The 21,089-nt window shown below is 37.0% G+C and overlaps 1 protein-coding gene across 1 annotated transcript in view; it reads right to left on the bottom strand.

Moving 5' to 3' along the window:
- The window catches only part of tei (irregular chiasm C-roughest protein teiresias), a 369,851-nt gene that overhangs the window by 48,639 nt on the left and 300,123 nt on the right, over positions 1-21,089 (bottom strand). The window contains exon 6 of the mRNA XM_081726610.1: positions 881-1,159. Coding sequence (XP_081582736.1) covers positions 881-1,159 — 279 coding nt within the window. The remainder of the gene's footprint in view (positions 1-880; positions 1,160-21,089) is intronic.

The following is a 21,089-nucleotide window of genomic DNA, read 5'->3' as shown; positions in this document are numbered from 1 at the left end:
GTGGAAGCTGTCACCAAGGCAAAAGGTGGGCAAACACCATATTGAATTCCAGCAGTACCGATGGAGGGCGCCACGAACTTGTAAGTCATTTTCAGCCAGGTGTTCGGATACTTTTGATCACATAGTGTGTATATATATATATATTTGTCCAGGTGAGAGTAAACTCAAAATTTGTGGAGTTTACACTGAGCCACTATTTGCTAAAGAATTGTGCCCTGCACAAGAATGACATATAACCGCAAATTAATTTATCTCAACTCCCGGGGTGTTCGACCAAGAGCTTTACGTTGTCAGGTGTATACCTGAAAGCAGTGGCGTCTTTAGGAGGGTGGCTATCGAGCTGAAGCTCCCACTGAAATAAATTTGTTATATGCAAAACTTTATTAAAATTTGTCGGCACCCAGAAAGGAAAATATAAGTACGTATTCATGTGTTGTGCATATCCCCTCCCGAAATAAAATCCAAAATACTGCACTGCCTGAAAGGAACACTGGATATGCCTTTCTACGGTGATATTGACGCAACTGCCAGAATTTTAAACTTCTCATTGTCCCTTTTCCAAGATCTCCTTACGACATAATATTCATTTTCTACAAAAATGCCTTTATAATTGCCTCTAAAATATCTTAACAAAGTTTCATTCAATTTGCAAAACAAAACTATAGTTAATATTTTATTGGGAAAGCTAGTCAGAAAGGTGTATTCAATATGTTCTTCACTGCGAATAATACCTCAAAGCTATTTGCAAGTGTATAGCAAAAGTAAAATTCTTAAATTTACACTAAAATTGCTATTCGTGTGCGAAATTCAATTAAACTATCGTTTTTGTTGTGGACAATCTTGAATGCGCTTAAACTCATAAGCAAAAATTGGTTCTTACCTGTCACCACTACATCAACGTTATGTGTTTCTGCCCTGCGTTCTTCAAGTCCAACCCTGTTTCTCGCTATGCAGCGATACGTCCCAGCTTCCTGGTAGAGAATCCTGTCAAGTGTGAGTTCTGGTCCAGAGCCAATTGTCTCAAGACGGCCTCCTTCTCCAATACGACTCCAGCAGAGTGCAGGGGGAGGCTTCCCATCAGCGTCACACATAAGCTGAATTGAATCACCCAATTTTACTTCCACCTCACGCGGTGGTTGCTGGGTAATTTCAGCCTCATCTGTCGGGAATGAAACGGTAAACACTGCTGTTAAATATTTAATAATGTAGGTCCTAATTCCTAAGGTGAAGAAATTTAATAAAACAATCTCATTGACTACAATGTATATACAGAGGTTTCGTTCCTTCCTAGCGCCGAGCATATACGGATAATAAAAAGGTGGTTGTTAACGTGAAAAGCTGCAATTTCACAATACTGAATTAATAGCTATATTCACGTTCGATCAACTTTTAGAAAATCACTACATACAAGACGAACTTGGAATGGAACAGAGGATGACGAACTTTTTTTTACACTTACATTGGTTAGGTATTAAATTCATGGAAATTGGTAATTAGTCTAAGATATCTGCATTACAACATAAATTTTAAGTATGCTTCTTTACGTGTTTTGTTTTGGTTTTTGTGTATTCTTTCTTGACTTTGCATGCTAATATAATATTTTCCCAATATCTTCCTTGGTATAAAAACCTAGACTACCTTCCAGAATCTAAGTCCAAAATGTTGAACCTAGATCCTTACGTCTCTCGGACGTACTTACAAAGGAAATCTAGTTTCTCTGTAGTTTCTTACAGAGTGACTTGGATATTTTCTAAGAGAAATAGACCATCGGGAAATTGTTGTCCAGTAAATATTCAAGTGGCATGTAGAAATCACTGACGATAGATGATAAAAATGCCAAAAACTGGCATAGTCCATGATTGCAGGTACATCCAACAGCAAAAGTATCTCCGCCCTAAGTGCTGTAATTCCATTGCTTGGAGTCCAGGTAATTTGAAGTTGTGAGAACGCCCCGATAGATGCAACCCAACTTACACTAAACTTTTCTCGGCACTGACGGCAGTTGGTAGCCTTGATCAAGGTGTTTATAAAGGTAAAATTGTAAAGTATGTGACTAACGAAACAGTTCTCCAATCTAAGATGAATCTCTATGGTCCGGATTATGTTTTCCAAAGAACATAATATATTAATCTCAATATTGCTGTGTATGTAATGTATTATTTCTTTATATACTGTATGTTTAGAGAAATAAAAATACTGACCACGCATGAATCAGTAAATGCTTGAAAGTAGCTGAAATATCAAATCAAGAACAACTGCTGGAAATAAGTTTCTAAATGAATGTCTGCATTGAGAGACCTTCTCCAATTCTCTTCAATAAAAACATCTTTTTCTTTCTGGAGGAGAGATCTTCCTTGTCACACTGAGTGCGTATTGAAATTGAAATAATTGAAAAAGTTTGAACCTGGCCGGGATTTGAACCCGGGTCCGCCGAATAGAAGTTCAATGCGTTAATCACTTACCACGTCACTTCATCTTTCACCTAAACAATTACCTAGTTAAAATCCTTGCATGTAAGACAACACACAAAATACTAATGCTCGTAGAAGCAGACGTTCCTTATGAGTGTCACAATGACAGATTTCCTTGTTTAACACAAAAACAAGTTATATAGACCTTCGACAATGAGAAAAATTTCACGAAACGTTCTTCAAGTTGAGGCTACCTCACTGTTTTTAACGATGGTCCCCATTTACGTTACTATTCTTCCTCACTAACTTCAAGTTCCCAAGGAAGAAAAGACGGCAGAAATTATTTTCGCATTTTTTGAATTGCATCAACACGAGTAAAATGGAAAGTTCAATTTTTATCTTCCGTAACTACTAGTATATTTCCTTATCTTTGTATGAGGAATTTGTAGTAGATAGGCAAACTATGAAACTCGTATGGCAGAGACACAGGTTCGAATCCCGTCATGACAATTACGTTTTTCTTAACTGGAAGGTGTTGTTTATGTAATTCCTATTCAAATTCTGTTATACCTGTATTATTATTATTATTATTATTATTATTATTATTATTATTATTATTATTATTATTATTATTATTATTATTATTATTGGAAAGTTGAGAATAGGCAAAATACGAAGTTTTCAATTATTGGATTTGATTTTTTTATTTGGAATGTATCTGAAATGGTGAATTGTTTAAAACATTAATATTTCCAGTAGTAGTAGTAGTAGTAGTAGAAACATAAGTAATTTTTGTGAAATAATAAACTTTGTTTTTAATCAGTCGTATTTTTGAACTATACTAACGATATGCTTTACGTATTAATCAATTGTTCGCTAAACACGTTACATTTCCAGACAGTACGAATCAAGATTAAAATGACTGACGTCATGTTGTAGTCCATTGCTCTATTGCGATTGCACTGAAGAAAGTCATACCTACACTAAGACCGAAAAAAACTGTATATTTATGTTATCTTACATTTGAAGTATTAACATTACAAATGATAAAAATTTCCTTTAATTGTCCAACGGGTATCGAACTGCGTACAGAATGTGAAATTAACGCTTATCTCACTACTCTAAGACATCGCTGTCAATTAAGAGGAGGGAAACTTGGTATGAAGTGTATGAAGAAAATTGCACACTTTTACCACTTCAATGTTGTAAAACTCTTGCTTCGGTCATAATAAAATAGTGTTATGTAGAAACAATAGTAATGAGAATTCAAATCTAAATTCTCAAAGTAAATTGTTGGAAATGAGTGATTGAAGTAGTATTGGGGGATATTGTTACAGGATTTAGATAGGAGGAAGTTTAGCGTCCTGTTTCAGCATCGAGGCTAATGCTATGTGTAACAACAGTTAAATATATCTCTTCGAGTATTTCTTTATAGTTATATTTTTTCACGAGCCAGTAATATACATTGCAGATTGTTGAGTTTAACGTTTTAGCCAGGTTACTCGATATTGGGGAAATTAAAAATTTTTAACCGTTGGCCCTCGAAGACGTGATGTGTGGCCCGAATATTCAAACACACCCACGTTACGCTCCTCTAGAAAGACATGCACCAATAACAATAGGACTTCATTTGACAGGGCAAGTTTAAAGGCGTATTTTGAAAATTATGAATCCCAAAGGGCAGCACTACCATAAGGTCACATTTATTACGTATATTGAACACAACTGTGTGAAATTACTTAGCACCTGATTACTAAGCCCTGAAGAGTAGCCGGGACCTTTCCCAAATTTCCTAAGATAGAATTCCCTTGAGATGATAATCGATTAATGGTATTATATGCCTGTTTTGATCAGTGCTGTCTCTTCAGATTTTGGGCCTCTCAGTGAATAATTTCTAGCTCTCTTAACAGGAACGTAATTTGAATTGGAAGCGTTAAAATTGGGTCTACAGGTGTTCCTCGATTATCATCACAACTGATTTGTATCTAAGGAAATTTGGAAAGGGCCCCGGCTACTCTCCAGGGCTTAGTAATTGGATGAGTAACTTCATACAGCTGTATTCAATATACCTAATAAATATGACATTATGGCAGTTCTGCATTTTGGGATTCATTTTTTTTTAAATAGGCTCTTAAACTTCGCCTGCCAAATTGAAGTCCTATTGTTATTGGTGCATGTCTTTTTTAGAAAATCGTAGCAAGGCATTCGATAAAACAAATCATAAGGGTCCATGTGGCCGTGGCCGTAGGTAAGAGGACCGTACCATATATATCTATTCCCATTGAACTAGCTGTATTTCACTGGTTGTTTGTAAAGAAAATAATAATAATAATAATAATAATAATAATAATAATAATAATAATAATAATAATAATAATAATAATAATTATTATTATTATTATTATTATTATTATTATTATTATTATTATTATGTGTATAATTGTATGAATTTCGATGGAAACTGTCGCTGAATATTAGAAAGTGAATATGGCAGAACTATGAAAAGAAGGTAAATAGATGCGCGTAATCTTATCCCAGACGGTTATCGTCGAATACGCACTGTTAAAGGAGCATTGTTGGTCAAATTGAAAAGACCTCAACGATTTATCCCTCTATAAGGAGACGTTGCTTATGTGAGTGTTACAACGACCTACTCGAGGTTTCCTTCTTTAACTTAAAAACAAGTTATATCAACGTTCCTGAATGAGAATCATATCACAAAACTTTCTTTAAGTTAAGGAACGTCATCGTTTTTAGTGATGTCCCGATTTACAGTAAAAATCTTCTTTACCTTCTAGTTTCCAAAGGAGAAAAACCGGTAAAATTATTTTCACATTCTTTAAATTATATCAACACGTGTAGAAATAGTGTGTGCTATGTTTATCTAACATAACTACTAGTTTCTTTTCTTATCTTTGTATGTGGAATTGATGGCAAAGTGTGAGCCGGTGGCAATAGCCGAGTGGTCTCGGGCGTTCGGCTTCAGATCATGAGGCGCAATCCACTCGGGGTTCGAATCCCCCTGAAGAGCAAGTTCGGAATTTTAACTGTCCTGGGTCTTTCTGTGTTTGTGTCCCTGTCGTGTTTGGATTACGCAGAAATTGCGCGAATTGCCAATGGCGAACAGTATCCCGGTTGGGACGAACTTTCTTTATTTTGTAAAAAAAAGTGTGAAAGCAGAGAACTGCCATTAGAGCGATCCGGGTTCGAATTCCGTCCTGGCATTTATTATTATTTTCTTTATTGGAAGGTATTGTTTATGTAATTGATATTGTAATTCTGTTATTGCTTTATTATTATTATTATTATTATTATTATTATTATTATTATTATTATTGCAAAGTCGAGACTTGGCTACATATTTTATATTTTATGAATTTTCTGATTGGAGGGGTTTGAGGGAGGGAAATATCATCCTGTTGCTTTTTATTTGTTTACTTGCGCGCTACATCAAACCTAGATACTACATCTCACCTTTCTATATCTACGGAAAGTACAGATTTGATGATCATAACACAGTAAATGAATAAGTGATGAGATTAATGAAGTTTGAGTGTTAACATTAAAGTATCGAAAAGTCATGACGTACTTCAGTAAAATATGACAAATGATGATTTGTAGATATACTAGAGTTATTCGGACCATCTTATAGTTAGGTCATGAATAACTAAGATGTTGAGCGTGTTGCGTATTAATATTCCTCTTTGTTTGCTTTGGTTTTACAGATTTGACAACATGTTCAAGATGGATGACCAAAAATTGGATGTGCACCATATTTTATTGTATTACTTCAGCCAAGGGAAGAACGCACAAATAGTGTCGGAGATTTTTACTGTCCTCAATGTTACTTTGTTTTCGTCCCTGTTCTTAAACAATTAGTAGAAAACTAGAAAAGTGAGTAAAATGAGTAAAAGTAAGTAAAACGTGTAAAAATAGGGAACATAAGATACTGAGGAAGGTTCGTTAAATTAGTTAACTTTTAAAAAAAGAATCCAGTGCCCTGAAACATTAGACTCCAATCAATATGAGTATCTGTCCAGTGCCGTGCCGTGAAAAATCAGGGCCCGAGGGGAGAGCATACAGCAGCGCCTACGTAGATATGAGTGACGTCGCTAGGAAAGCCGCGAAGCGCCACCATGATTGGCATAAGAAAATTTTCAAAAATAATCCCTGCGTTTAATTGAATTTGAGCACTTTTAATATTTTTTCCTTGTTTTCTTTCTTTCCTCCTGAATTTTGTGCAAACTTACTTGGGCGCCCGGGTTCGTAGCCCCGCTCGCTTCCCTCACGGCACGACACTATGCTTGTTAAGGGTTCGAAGCACTAAAGACCAATTTCTACTTCATGGCCTTGCGTGTTCGTATGTCATTTTAGTTGTCAATTTAAAGTTGATTTCTCTGGACTATTCTTTCTGCATAATACTTTAGTGTTTTATCATGACTGAAATCAGAAAGTATCAGCATTATTATATTGGAATCGTAAAAGTGTGTAATTACTGAATTCACTGCACATCCAGTTTTTTCCTTCTCCCAGAACAATGATGTCTTCGAGTAGTGGCTTAAGCGTTAGTTTCATAGTGTTAGAGCCGCTGGTTTCACTCTCACTGAGAAAATTAAGGAATTATTTTTATAATTTGCAATATTGATACTTCTGATGTATACTAACATGAAAAATCTTCAATTTGTCCGGGTCTCAGAGTTGAGACAACTTCCTTCACAGGGGAAATGCCACCAACACAAAATTACGTCATCCCTGTCATCCTTGATTCGTACTGTCTGCAATCGTAACGTGTTTGGACAAGAATTGATGAATACATAAGGGCTAAACGCATCCTTACTGCTGTAGTATGGGCCAAAAACGAGTTCCTAGCAATTGTTCCTATCTATGCACAAAAAGCAAATATTGATAGAACTTACAACTCTAGTCACGAAAATGATCGTATTTAAGATCTCACCTATATAAGTAATTTATAATTTGTCTGTTTCTATGAATAGGTACGACTATGTGACTTTTTCTTTCCCTGAGTGGTAATAATAATAATAATAATAATAATAATAAAGGAATAACAGAGTTACAATACCAATTACATAAACATTACCTTCCCATACAGAAAAAATAATAATTGTCACGACGGGATTTGAACTCAGGTAGTTGCAATGGGAGTTTCCTGATTTCACAAGCTTTCCAAGCAAATCTCCCCAACCGGGGTATTTTTCGCCACTGACACCTCATGTTCTTTCTACGTATTCCTCACACTACAGGGACACGAACACAGAAATACCGAGGACAGTTAAATTTCAATGTTGCTATTCAGAGGAATTTGAACCCCAGTGTATTGCGCCTCATGATCAGAAGCCGAACTCCTGAGACCACTCGGCTAGTGCCACCTATTAAATTTGCCACAAATTCCTCATATGAATATAAGAAAATAAGCTAGTAGTTATGGAAATTAGACATAGAACTGTCTATTTCTACACATTGTTTCACTCTTTGTTACAATTCAAAGAATATGAAAAGAATTCCTGTCATCTTTTCTTCCTTGGAAATTAAAAGTTATGGTGAAGAAGAGTTGTAATTGAAATCGGGACCATCTCTGAAAGATGACGTAGACTCAACTTGAAGATCATTTCATGATATTTTCCTCATTGAGGAAGGTCTATATAATTTGCTTTTGAGTTAAAAAAGGGACTGTTATTGTGACAGACACATAAGCATTAGAATCTCTTGTATATTATTTCATGGAACAAGTTTAAAATGATATTAGCATGGGTGGAAGATGAAGTGATGCGGTAGGTGAGTGGTTAGCGCATTGAACTTCTATTCGGAAGACTCGGGCTTAAAACCCGGCCAGGCTGAAACATTTTCAAGTGTTTCAATTTCAATTCCAATGCATACTCAGTGTGACAAGCAAGATCTTCTCTTCACTAGATCTTGCCTTCAAACCTCTTTTACTATTTATGACTTCCCAAAATGATAGGGAAATTATTATGACTGTACTACTTTGGTTGTGAGTTTGTGCAATGCATACCATTTGCTCCTAATCTTTAAATAATATTGTAGTTTTCTTGCTATTTTCTCTCTCGCTGCAATTTGCCATTTCTTTGTTTGGTGTTTTACTTGTGTTTACTAACCGAAAATAATTAATATTCGGTCTAGTAGGCGATCTACTAGTGTTAACCCCGTTTCCATGATAATCCCATTTGTTTCTTTAGACGTGTTTTCTGATGGACCTTCTGAAAATGTAGACAGATTCTCAGCTAATTTTGAACGTTTCGCAGAGATTAACGTTTGCTTTTCTGATCGTATGAAAGCGATCTTTCTCACTTGTCTTAGTGGAGTGTCCCTATACTGGTGCAAAACTCAGGAAGTGTCTTTACATACGAAAGTTTGGGCAGGTTTCAAGGCAGCTTTCGAGGAACAGTTTAGATCATCTCAGCTTCCTTTAACTTCTTTAAATATTATACATAGCGCATTCAGGCCCCGGGAGAAGTTTTTACTCATTTCTTGTTTGAAAACAGGGGCCGCGGTGGCTCAGTGCTAGAGCGTTCACCTCTGGTACTTGGGGTCCCGGGTTCGATCCCAGCCCCCGCCAAGTGAACTTTGTGGTGGACAAACACCGTGTGCGTGGGTTTTCTCGGGGTTCTCCCGTTTCCTCCCACTTTCTTCATTCCACCATTTCATTCATTACTCATTATCACCGTCTCCTTTAGCCTAACCGGCATATTCGTGGGACGTAAAACTCAAAGATTTCATTTTCATTTCATTGTTTGAAAACAAATTTTTGGCAGATAAATACAATCCCAAACACATATTTAAAGATTTTGTAGCAGATGCGGTCGTTGCTATGCTTCCTTCAAAATGCATTCCTTTTCTCTAAAGACCTTTGCAAATTTTGAAGATCTTTCACAAGAAGCTTTTACACGACAGAGAGCAAATCTTCTGCTGGCTGTGGCGAGGCACCGCACGCTTTCAGCAGTGGCGTCGCCAGCCGCATCTTCCCTGTTCACAAAGCTCGGTAGAGTAGGCAGACCAATTTGCTGAAATCATTGAGAAATTAGACTCTTTTCAGTTGCAATTCAATTCTAATGCGTCTGCATCATTTGTGCGCTTTTCTCACACCTTTCATCGTCGACTGAAGCCACTTGCGCAATCACCGGCGCCTAGTTCTAACCAGCGACATAACCGCCCCCAAAACACAGCAGACATATCAGTAATGTCAATCGTGTGCTCATTGGTTTCAAAATTCTGTGCACAAGAATACTAAGACTTCTGATAAGGGATCAGAATCCAACAATGCACAGGCAACGAAGAAGCAATAAAAAAAGAAGAAGCGCATTTATAGGCAAACAGAGCATTGGGTATAATTTCCAATCATACTTAGGGAAAGTTTCCTCTTCATACCGTTCGTATGCCTCGCCGTACACACGGTATCCATACAATAGAGAACCTCTTCTCCATTTGCATTCACTTAATACCCAACAACCCCAGTGGCTCAACCACCGCAAACTTCTGGCACCGCCACTTATCACAAAACAGATACGGCGCAAAAGTCCTCAGCTCCTGCGGCATGTTCCCACCCACCGCTACGACAGTGGCCAACCATGTAACCTGCCCCTACTTCTATTACGCCACCATTGAACCTTGATGAGGTTCTTTGGGTAACGTAAAGGTTCTTTGGGTAACGTAAAGGAAGACTTATTCACACTGCTGCTGGGTCATCAGTTTTGCCCCGGACAGCCCTTCTGCGTAATGTGCCATTTTTCCCATTACAAACCACTCTTTTACGGGATAAGCGATAAGCCGATGTGCCTCACGAATGGGGCTTATATCAAAGTCAAGTTAGCTGGTAAATCTTTTACTGTCTTGTTTAGGTTAATCTCTACTCCAAAATTCCCCATAATTTTGGTCAATTTTCTTAGAGCCTATCAGGCAATGAAGGAATACCAAACAAATACATTGACATTGCATAATTTTGGGTCTCGTCCTAACCAGTAAGTTGTCGGCTGAAGTTGAAACTCAGGTGCAGTCAAACAAACATTTCACTTTGGTGTGTTAATAAACCACCACAGTCTCTACCTGTTCTGTGACTTTCGTCCTTAGCTCTGTTCATATACATACTCCCATTAACAGGAATCTCAAGCGTTGCTTCACTGCTCACACTGCAGCCAGTACAGACCATTTAGCAATTTCTATATCAAATTTGTCATCAAAGCACAAACGTTTTTATAAGGGAACTCTTTTGGCCATTACGTCTGAGCTAGCTGAAATTCCTGAAACACTGCAAGTAAATACTATTAGGAAGTTATTTTGCGTGAGAAAATAAACCAGAGATTGGGTAAGATGGGACATCTAATCGATCCTTCCAAATTTAACATTAACGCAGATCTAACTACACTACAGCAACAAAAGCTCAGAAATATGCTTACCTAATATGCTACTGTTTTCAAATGGTTTACTTTTTTCCAATACTGACGCTTATGAAGCGCCCTTAGACCTTCAAACTAGGGAATCTTTTCGATCTCCATTGTACATTATTCCTCAGCGCCTTCGCCCCAAGTCACGAGAATAAATTCTAAAAGTTCTAGAAATGGGTATCATTGAACTTAGAAGTTCAGCAACAGCGAACATTGTACTTGTGATTCTAAACCTCACTCAGAAGATCTTGGTATATGCATAGATCTCCGATAGTTGAATTCGAGAACGTTTGCTATGCGTTAAAGAGAACCTAGCGGACGCAATATACTACTGTGCTTTCGATTGGACTCGCCAAATCTTTGGATAAGAACGATCGCCCTTTACGTCCTTTTCGGTTCCGTCGCTCAACCTGAAGCACACCATGTATCACCTTAAAGCCATGCCCATGGGGTATGTTAACAGCACGATATTGCTTCAGTACATTTTACACAATATTTTTTAAACATTTAGAACCTAATTGACTAACGATGTACGTAGACGACACCTATCTAAGCGCACGGACTTTTGATGCACTTCTTGAGATTTTGGATAAAGGACTCACTACTGCGAACAGTATTCGGTACTATTCAATCTCAAGAAATCTGTTTTTCGCGTCACGAGGTTAAAATGTCTTGGCTTCATTGTAGAGAACGGTCATAATCAGCCTGACCTCGCTTAAATTGAAGATCTTTCTGAAAATTCCCAAAACCATAGCTGTAAAACAGTTAGGAATTGGTTAGCTTCGGTTAACTTTTTCCGTATTTTTTCACGAATATTTCCCTCAATTTGGCACCTCACTATGAAGTCCAAAAAGATTCGCCTAAGAAGCTACTTTGGACGAAGTAATGCGAGGCTGCATTCCAGTGGATGTGCCACGCTCTCACAAACCCACCCCTCCACCAAATATATTTCACCACGGATACATCCCACGCGTTAGTCGTTGATGCAATTTGGTTGGCGTTGGAGTGTGTTTGTTGGAGAAATGCTCTAATGATATCAATTGGCACCCGGTGCAGTTCACATCATTGCGTCATCTCCCTCGGAAAACTCCTCCGATCTATGATTAGAATTTATACAGTTTACTTTGACATTACGAAATTTTTCAAATATCTTATAGGTGAAGAATGTATTATCTACACCGAGTCTAAGGCAGTTACGGCTCTGAAAAGGTCTTATTACCTTAGTGGCAAACTCCAGCGGTGGAAAGATATCTTCAGTACCAGTCTTTTACAACCCAACACCTTCGCGGGAAAAATAACGCCTTGGCAGATCTACTCAGTCGGAACCTACTTCCGGTTTCAGAGGAAACCATTGAGGATGCTGAAGAAATTCCCTAAGTGTATCACATATTGACTCTTGATAAATGAACCTTTGTTGGTAATTTACAACGTCAGGATTCATTTCTAAGTAAAGTTATACGCACACTGCAGTCGGAAGACACCTCATACCGACAATATAAGCAATGGCGAAAAAAATGTGAGTTTTAATGGTATTCTTCAAAGGAAGATCAAAGCCATCTCACAGGATAGACTTGTGCTCTGTGTCCTTAATAAACTAAGGGATTCTATCTTCTCAGAGATCCACTCGCACTCGCTTACTCACCCTGCTTTAATAAGTTATATCTTCTACTGAAGGCTAAGCATTACTTTCCCCCGAATGAAGAAATGGCTGCATAATAAATTCCGCCAATGCCATTAGTGTTCGTTATTTAAACGACCTTACAAACTATTGTGGAGACTGTGCAACACTTACTCCAGAGTACTATCCTTCGGTGTTTTTCTATTGTTCTGGCTGGACAGTTAATTCCATCCCAACCAGAGAAGTACCAATACTTTTTCCTAGGTAGTGGTTATGTCATAACGGCTTTTGTTAAATCCCCAACATTAGACGCATTTATCAGATTCTTCATGAACCAAATTGTGAACCCTTTCTCTTGCCTCGCCATGGTTTACTTAGATCGCCAATCATCTCACACCTTCATGAAAACTAAGAAGATTGCGGAGAGCATTGGTGTGGAAGTTAAGTACGCCCTACCCGCCTAAAACCAGACTTTGGGCCATGCCGAAATTCGAATCGGAGAATTTCAGAATGCGTTACGCTTCCTTACAAAAGATCAGCATGCACGCTTGCCTGAATTCCTCCACATTGCAGATGATTGTGTTAACAAAACGTCTGTCACGGAAATTACCGTAAGCCCATTTTCGATTTTATTTGGCATTCAGCCTGTTTTTGCGGCTGATCGTGTGTTGAACGCACCTGAGGACTACCTTACTAACGACGAGCGGTTGACGGAAGCACATGAAACGCGTGATTACGTTCTGCATCGGAGGAATCAAATGTTCGAGAGTCAAAGAGAGAAGCGGCATTCGCGGAAGTCCCCTCACCGAGTTTCTACCCTCTTAGCAAGTCGTCGTCCAGCGTTTATATACTAAGCCCGCATATTGTGAGGAATTGCAACAGCTCTATGACGGCCCTTGCGACATCCACAGTAATTTTGATTGCTTTATTTAACTACCATCGACGATAAATGGTTCCGATTGCAGAACCGTACCTCATGCAGGACAATAGAAGTGGTCCTAGGTTCGTAGCCATATATAGGCAATACTTGCAATAACTATAGTTAACTCTGACTGCGTGATATTATATGTATGAGTGCATCGTATATTTAGAACCTTTATGTTTAAATTTACAATTTTATTTCTCATTTTCACATACGGTTAAACAGATTATAACTTACCTTCCTTTTACTGTGCAATAGATAACTCCCACTTAGTGTATTATTATAAGAAATCATAATTTTTCCCGTCATGGTGACTGCTCTTGTGACAAGTGCATCATCTTACACGCAACCTTTACTACATCCAGGTTACAATTTGGCACCAGTGAGTTGATAGCATCAATCCCACTCTGTGTACTTTCTTATGTACGTTGTCCTGGACTTCTCTTTAGCCGGCATTTCCATTCACTTAGAGGCCGAGTCGTGACTGCTCTTGGTCAAAGACATATTCTCTGCTTCCTCCTCGCAACCTCCCTTCCTTAACTATAGATTACTCAGGGGGCGCACTGAATAGTTCCCCTGCTATTTCCAAAAAAAAAAAAAAACAACTATATTTGTGACGACAAGGTATGCGCCTCGCGCTACCATTATTTTGCTTCTTGGATGTATTTTCATCCTATGCTGTAATGCTAATCCTATTGCAAAAGCACGGCGCATGTATTCGTGTTAGTAACTTACATGCATGGCTCGCCCTACCCTTTCCTCCAATATTAAATACAAATAGAGAATAGTTCTTTGACACATTCATCACACATTATCACCTATTTTAGTACTTTCGTGGGTTGTTGGACGTAATTGTTATTCCACTGAAAAAATCATACATTTTTCCATAATATATTCAGATGAATGTACATATACACGTTCTAACAAGTTATTTACACTTGTTTCCCGTGGTCCCTTATTAAAATCTTTGGATTAAGCAGATTGCTACGTCTATGTGTAGATTATATACATTCTTCGATTTGTCGAGAAGAATCGCGAAGGGACTAACACGAACTATCGCTAGTCATGTGCATGCGGTTATTATTATATATCATTTTTCCTAACGAATTGATCCTAAAGTGAGTTACGGGGGTCAAGAGTAACCAATGCCTCTAGATCATGAAGTGAAAGATCTTGAGATGAGTGCGTATAATTGTATGAATTTAGATGACAACTGTACCGATCATTCGAATGTGAACATGGGAGAACCATGAAAGAAAGTAAATAGACGCGCGTCATTTTGTTATGAAATTACATGGCAAACGAATTTAATCCAATCTCAAACGATTATCGTCGAATATACACGGTTAGGAGCACTCTGATTAGCTAAATTAAAAATACCTCAACAATTTATGCCTTTACAAGCGATCTTTTCTCCGTCGCCTCCGTAACCAAGTGCCGGTGGGTGTAGCCGAGCGGTGTGAGGCGTTAGGCTGATGATTGTGAGGTGAAACCCATTGGGGGTTCGAGTCCCTCTGTAGTAGCAAGGGTGGAATCTTAACTGTCCTCGATGTTTCTGTGTTCGTTTCCCTGTCGTGTCTAGTAGTCCTGAAAATTGGTTGCAGTAGAAAATAAGTCAGGAAGTGTTTTTTTTAAGTCGGAAAAGCACGCGCCTAGTATTTCAAAGATTGGTGGTTCGCGCCCACCCCGGGGCACGTTTTTTTACTTTTGAATTTTTTAGACTCTCCTTAATGTAACAAATTACGCATATAGGCAATTTAACATATTTGGGGGGAGTAATTTTGTTGTTCATTTTCGTTTCGTCGCGTCTCTGCCACTGATGGGCCGCTGATGGTATAATTTTCAAAACGGAAGTGGGGCCACTGCGGATTGTCGCTACTGGGCCGCCAATGTTTGGCGAGATATCTCTAGTTGCCCATTGGTGGTCCACAGACGCTTATGGCATGGGGCTGGTTTCCTCCCCTCGCTAGTCAACCTGTATTTTCATGTAAAATTTCTGTCAACATTTGAATTTCCATAAACGATAATATGTGCTTTTGGTACCTCTCGCGGAGCAACCAAGGGGACTATCCCTGTACCACCCCCCATAATTGCATTTCAAGCCCTGCTGGCAAAGTTTACTCACTTATCAGTAACTCTGACATACTGAAGTTTCTAGCATTCTAATATTATTTGTATAGTCAACAAATCTATACACACCACTATGCTGCATCAAATCGCACAATGCAGACGGAAAACATACATAGCAGAAGGGAATATGTAACGCTTACTTACACAATAAACAATACGTGCTATCGATGTAGTTTAGACAAGAGAGATTTTTCCCTAGGCCTCCTGAAATCAGCACATTTATCATGCATGTACTTCAATTTGGATATTTGATGCTCATTTTCCAAATTCTAAACCTATTTTTTAAAGCAAGGTTACTGCTAAACAATGAGATGCAAGAACAACTGTATCTCTAATAGGTAAAAAATGCATTCTTTGGTGTAGCATGGAGAAGCAAAATAACTTAGTTTTAGAATTCGACATAGTATGAATAAAAAGATGAAAAGAAGCCCATAGAAAGCACCAAATAGGTAGTGGTTGACCCTCTCATTCCTCAACCACTCCTCATTTGTCGTATTTCATTTGATACTTTTCAGTACATTTTCCAATTTAGAACGCATTTCCTTCCAAACGTTTCCCTGCACTTGCTTGCAATGTTACAATTCATTTCTCTCGCCACGGAAATCTCATTATAAAAATAATGAAAGTAATTGGTTCACAACATTTCGCTGGTTGACTAGAACTCCACTTAATCAATTTGGATCACACTCATTCCACGACGCCGAGTACAAAAAACAAACGGATTCGCAATTCTTCACATGGTGCTGGACCACTTCTCATCCGGTCGTCACAAACTTGAACTGCTGAATAATTTCTGTTCTTACCCTCGTCAGCATGATTTCCTCAACATTCGTCGCATTTCCTCAACAGTATATCTCACCCTTTGGTTTTACCTTAGCACCCAACTCTTTTGCTGTCTTATACTAGTGATTTGCATGCGCGAATCCCTTCCGTATTCAGCAGGATTGCATCGCTATGACGTCATGAGCGAAAGTATGTTCTCTGACCTTGCTCTTCCTCGGTTGCTAAACACCTGTGTGATGATTTTAGCTATTCTCTGTTATAATTAACTTTAAATCCAGAAGGTCAGAAATAATGACATCTCGGAGCTGATGCACTGGCCACGCATCACCACGTTGAACGTGCTACACCTGGCTAAAAGTAGCTCTTTATGGATTGTAGCGGCTGTGAGTTGAGTACTTGTCTCTATCTGCTAACTAATGCCTTTAGTATTTCTAACCCGTATGACTATATGGAATGAGAATTGTTTGTTATCTGTCCCCCCAGAAGATCCTCACCTCTGTGTATGAAACAAAATACTTAATGCGATGTTGGAAGAGCTTATAGAACTCTGTTCTTCCATGCGACGTACATTTCAGTCGGATATGCATGGTTAGTGCATGGTTTATATATATGCTTCTCTGCGCATCTTCGACATGGCAGTTTATTAGTCGTATGACGTTTTTCTGGTTCGGCCACTGCTGTAATGTATTAAATTAATATTTAATATTATTTTTTCTTGAAGCTCTATTTTCACATAGGAAAAATTAAGTTTGCAATCTTCTAGACGCTTTAGTGTTTGATCCCATGTCAAATAGTTTTACCTATTCAACGTACAATGCCATAACTTACGTACACGACTACTTCCATTAAATTTGATTCGATTCAATATATCCCTTTGATTTTCTTGAAAAATTACACATAAAAGAAATCTCAAGAAAAATTTGTATCTCTGGCAAGACCGCCATGTGACTGACGTCACTTGTAAACAAGGTAATTGGTTCGCAACTCCGCCACACGCACACATAAATCTAAAGAGTAATACTTATTTTCTCGACTACTTTACATATTTGGAACATTATTTACAACAAATGTTGCTTTAAAGTAAATCAATTTTAGTATTAATAAAAGAATCTACAAATACTACTATTCTTTAGTTCTTATTTTGTCAATTATTTTAAGCACATGTTATGCACACTTTTCTACTCAATTCGTGGCAAACTGGACTACTAACAGGTGATAAATTTGTATTTTGGTTTACTTGTTACTGGTAAGGGCATTTTTAGTAAGTTTTTCTCATCTCTATTTTGTCATTCGAAATTTTATTTCGTCTTAATTTCCTCAGGAAATGCCAATTGTTCAGTTAGTGTTTTGATGTCTCTTCGGAAATTAGAATTCTCTAGTTGCGTTTAAAGAAATGGAAGTTGAAGTATCGTGTCAAGACCTAGATGAACAAGAATACTCTAATGATTAGCATATTCTTGTACTGTAGCAAAGGTAGAGAACGAATCCCTTCACAAAGTTGGTGTTTTGTCATATTTCTTCATGTTAAAGTTAACTCGCTTGTTGAAAAATCGTCCATAGTAGCTAATGGAGTGCAATGACATATGCACGCAAATCGAATATGTAATAGGAAGCACATGGTCTCCTAGACCCTATGAAACACTAGTTTACTAGAAATACATGTTCTCAGAGATACACATGTTTTGAAAACTGGATGTTTTACTTAGCAAATTAACCACTAAATGTTTAGCATAACTCACAAAATGAGTGAAAATGATTGAAACGATGATACATGAGGGATAGTAGCAATAGCGTGGACACTGTAGTCAGTTTACGTTTTGAAGAAAAAATGTAGTGGTCGCACAGACCGCTGTTTCAGTCAAAGAAATAATATGAAAAAGAGAATTAAGAATAACACTTACAAAACGTTAATACAAAATAATAATATTCTGTACAAATGGACTGGATCTGGAGCCGGTGCAACTGAGTTTCATATTTGGAAAACAGCAATAAACAGTATGGAAATAAGAATGTAAACAGTTGAATATGAACCTACTAGAGAAACTTAAAGTTATATATATATTAGAACTTAAAACTATGTATTCATTTAACACGTGCATATGTATTGAGAAAGCTGTTACAAGCACACTTCTTGAGTTCGATATAACGACACAGTTTAACTTGAGACAATTTGATATACCTTTTTTTTAATTGTAATCTCCCAAATTAACAGAAATAAAGTTCACATTTCACACTAAAGCTATATTTTAAGAATAATAGAAAGGGAGTGTTTTCCAAAGAAAAAAGAAACTTATATATTCTTATTATTTATGATTTTAAGATATATGAAGATTATACATATTTAAGAAAATAACATGTAAGCACACAGAAATGTACGATATTATGAGGCAGAAAAAGTCGTCTAAAATACGTTAATAGATGTGATTTATTTGTACCAAAAGAGAGAACGTATCTGAAAACAAGAGAACAAATATGAAGATTGTTGTAGACTGTGCAGAAACTGTAGCTGATAATTTTGCTTGCCGAAATTGCTAGTTTAATATTGTTTGCTAATTGATCAGAGGAACTCTACTTATGATTCAACGAATGAGAAAGCAATTGATTTAGTTTTAATTGATATATGTTGTGCTGCGCTTTGTACTGTCTTTTATAGATTGTAAAAATAAAAGTTTCACACGAAGATTTTCTGTGCAAAAACTGGAAAGCTCATTGAATTTTAAAATAAGATTATAAGTATTGAACACATGCTTGTTGTTGGTTCAAATGAGCTAAGGATGAACAAAAAGTACAAGATGAAAAAGTTGGAAAAGAAAAAAACAAATTTTGTTAAAAGCGTACTAATCGAATATGATAATTTTAAAATGTTTCTTTCTCCTTGATTTAGTAAGCACATGACAGATAAGATAATACAGGATATAGTTAAACATGGAATATATATTAAGTTTACTGGGCTAAAAGGCGATTTTTTAACTACACTTTTATATGTAAATTTCAGACTTTCTATAAAATAAATAAGAAATGGAATCGTACTTGAATAAGGAGAACAATATTTATGTGCTGGCATTCGTTCGTCCTCAAAAGCAACAGACATTTAAACGATATAAGATAGCTTTATGGAAACTGATTCAAGGAGAAACTATTGAAACTCAAGAAAATTCAAGAAAACTGAAGAATTTTTTTAATTGAGACGTGATGAAATTTTCATTACATTTATCTGAAAAACGTCATAAGCTTTATTTCAGACATAGCAATTTAAAAATTAGGTTATTAAAAATAGTTCCCCTAAAAATTTAGGAATAAATATAACAAAATTTATCAAGTGTAGTTGCAGCACAAGTGTATTTTTTTTATAGTTCCTATTCTAATCAATTGCTTTCTCAAGAATCATGCTTAGTCTCTTATTTCTGAAAAGCATTTTTAGTATCACGCCATGACGGGACTTGTCAGTGTATGCCAACCCGAATATGGACGGTCCCAAGACCTGCTTAGAAAGGAGTAGAGATCCCATCTGATACCAGAAGTATCTCAACATGTGATCTGCAGTTTAGAAGGGTAGATTGCAACTTGGGAAGTCAGTGGAAACACGTAACTCTCCTTATGTCCGTCTCTAGATAGCTGCCGCATCTGAGTAGTGGGAAATATCTGGACAGCAACCTACCGGAAAATGAACGCTGTAAAATTTGGGTCAATAACTCTGCCAAGCTGTGATCAGAACGTGGAATTTGGTAACTGGTGTTTGCACTGGTATGGGATGATCTTTTCTTCTGACACTCGGGCGGCATGCAAGGACTTCTTGATACGCTAGGAGGGCCGACTCGATTAGTAGGATAAACTTGTAGGCACTCAGGACTTCGGTTCATCTGCGCAGTGGGCGTATCCCACTTGCTGTGCTGCAAATACACTTGATAAATTTTGTTACATTTATTCCTGAATTTTTAGGGGCACTATTTTTAATAACCTAATTTTTAAATTTCTATGTCTGAAATAAAGCTTATGAAATTTTTCAGATAAATGTAATGAAAATTTCATCACTTCTCAATTAAAGAAATTCTTCAGTTTTCTTGAATTTTCTTGAGTTTCAATAGTTTCTCTTTGAATCAGTTTCCGTAAAGCTATCTTATACTGTTTAAATGTCTGTTGTTTTTGAGGACGAACGAATGCCAGCACATAAATATTGTTCTCCTTATTCAAGTACGATTCCATTCCTTATTTATTTTATAGAAAGTCTGAAATGTACATATAAAATTGTACAGTTAAAAAATCGCCTTTTAGCCCAGTAAACTTAGTATATATTCAATGTTTAACTACATCCTGTATTATCTTATCTGTCATGTGCTTACTAAATCAGGGAGAAAGAAACATTTTAAAATTATCATATTCGATTAGTACGCTTTTAACAAAATTTGTTTTTTTTTCTTTTCCAACTTTTTCATCTTGTATTTTTTGTTCATCCCGAGCTCATTTGAACCAACAACAGGCATGTGTTCAATACTTATATTCTTATTTTAAAATTCAATGAGCTTTCCAGTTTTTGCACAGAAAATCTTCGTGTGAAACTTTTATTTTTACAATCTATAAAAGATAGTACAAAGCATAGCACAACATATATAATTAAAACTAAATCAATTGCTTTCTCATTCGTTGAATCATACGTAGAGTTCCTCTGACCAATTAGCAAACAATATCAAACTAGCAATTTCGGCAAGCAAAATTATCAGCTACAGTTTCTCCACAGTCTGCAACAATCTTCATATTTGTTCTTTTGTTTTCATGTACGTCCTTTCTTTTGGTACACTCCGCATAAAAAAAAT

This window comes from Thermobia domestica, chromosome 9, assembly GCF_964235325.1.
Source record: "Thermobia domestica chromosome 9, izTheDome1.hap1.1, whole genome shotgun sequence".
Classification (NCBI taxonomy): domain Eukaryota; kingdom Metazoa; phylum Arthropoda; class Insecta; order Zygentoma; family Lepismatidae; genus Thermobia; species Thermobia domestica.
The sequence above is the reverse complement of the archived record's forward strand: the minus strand, read 5'-3'. Positions and strand labels throughout refer to the sequence as shown.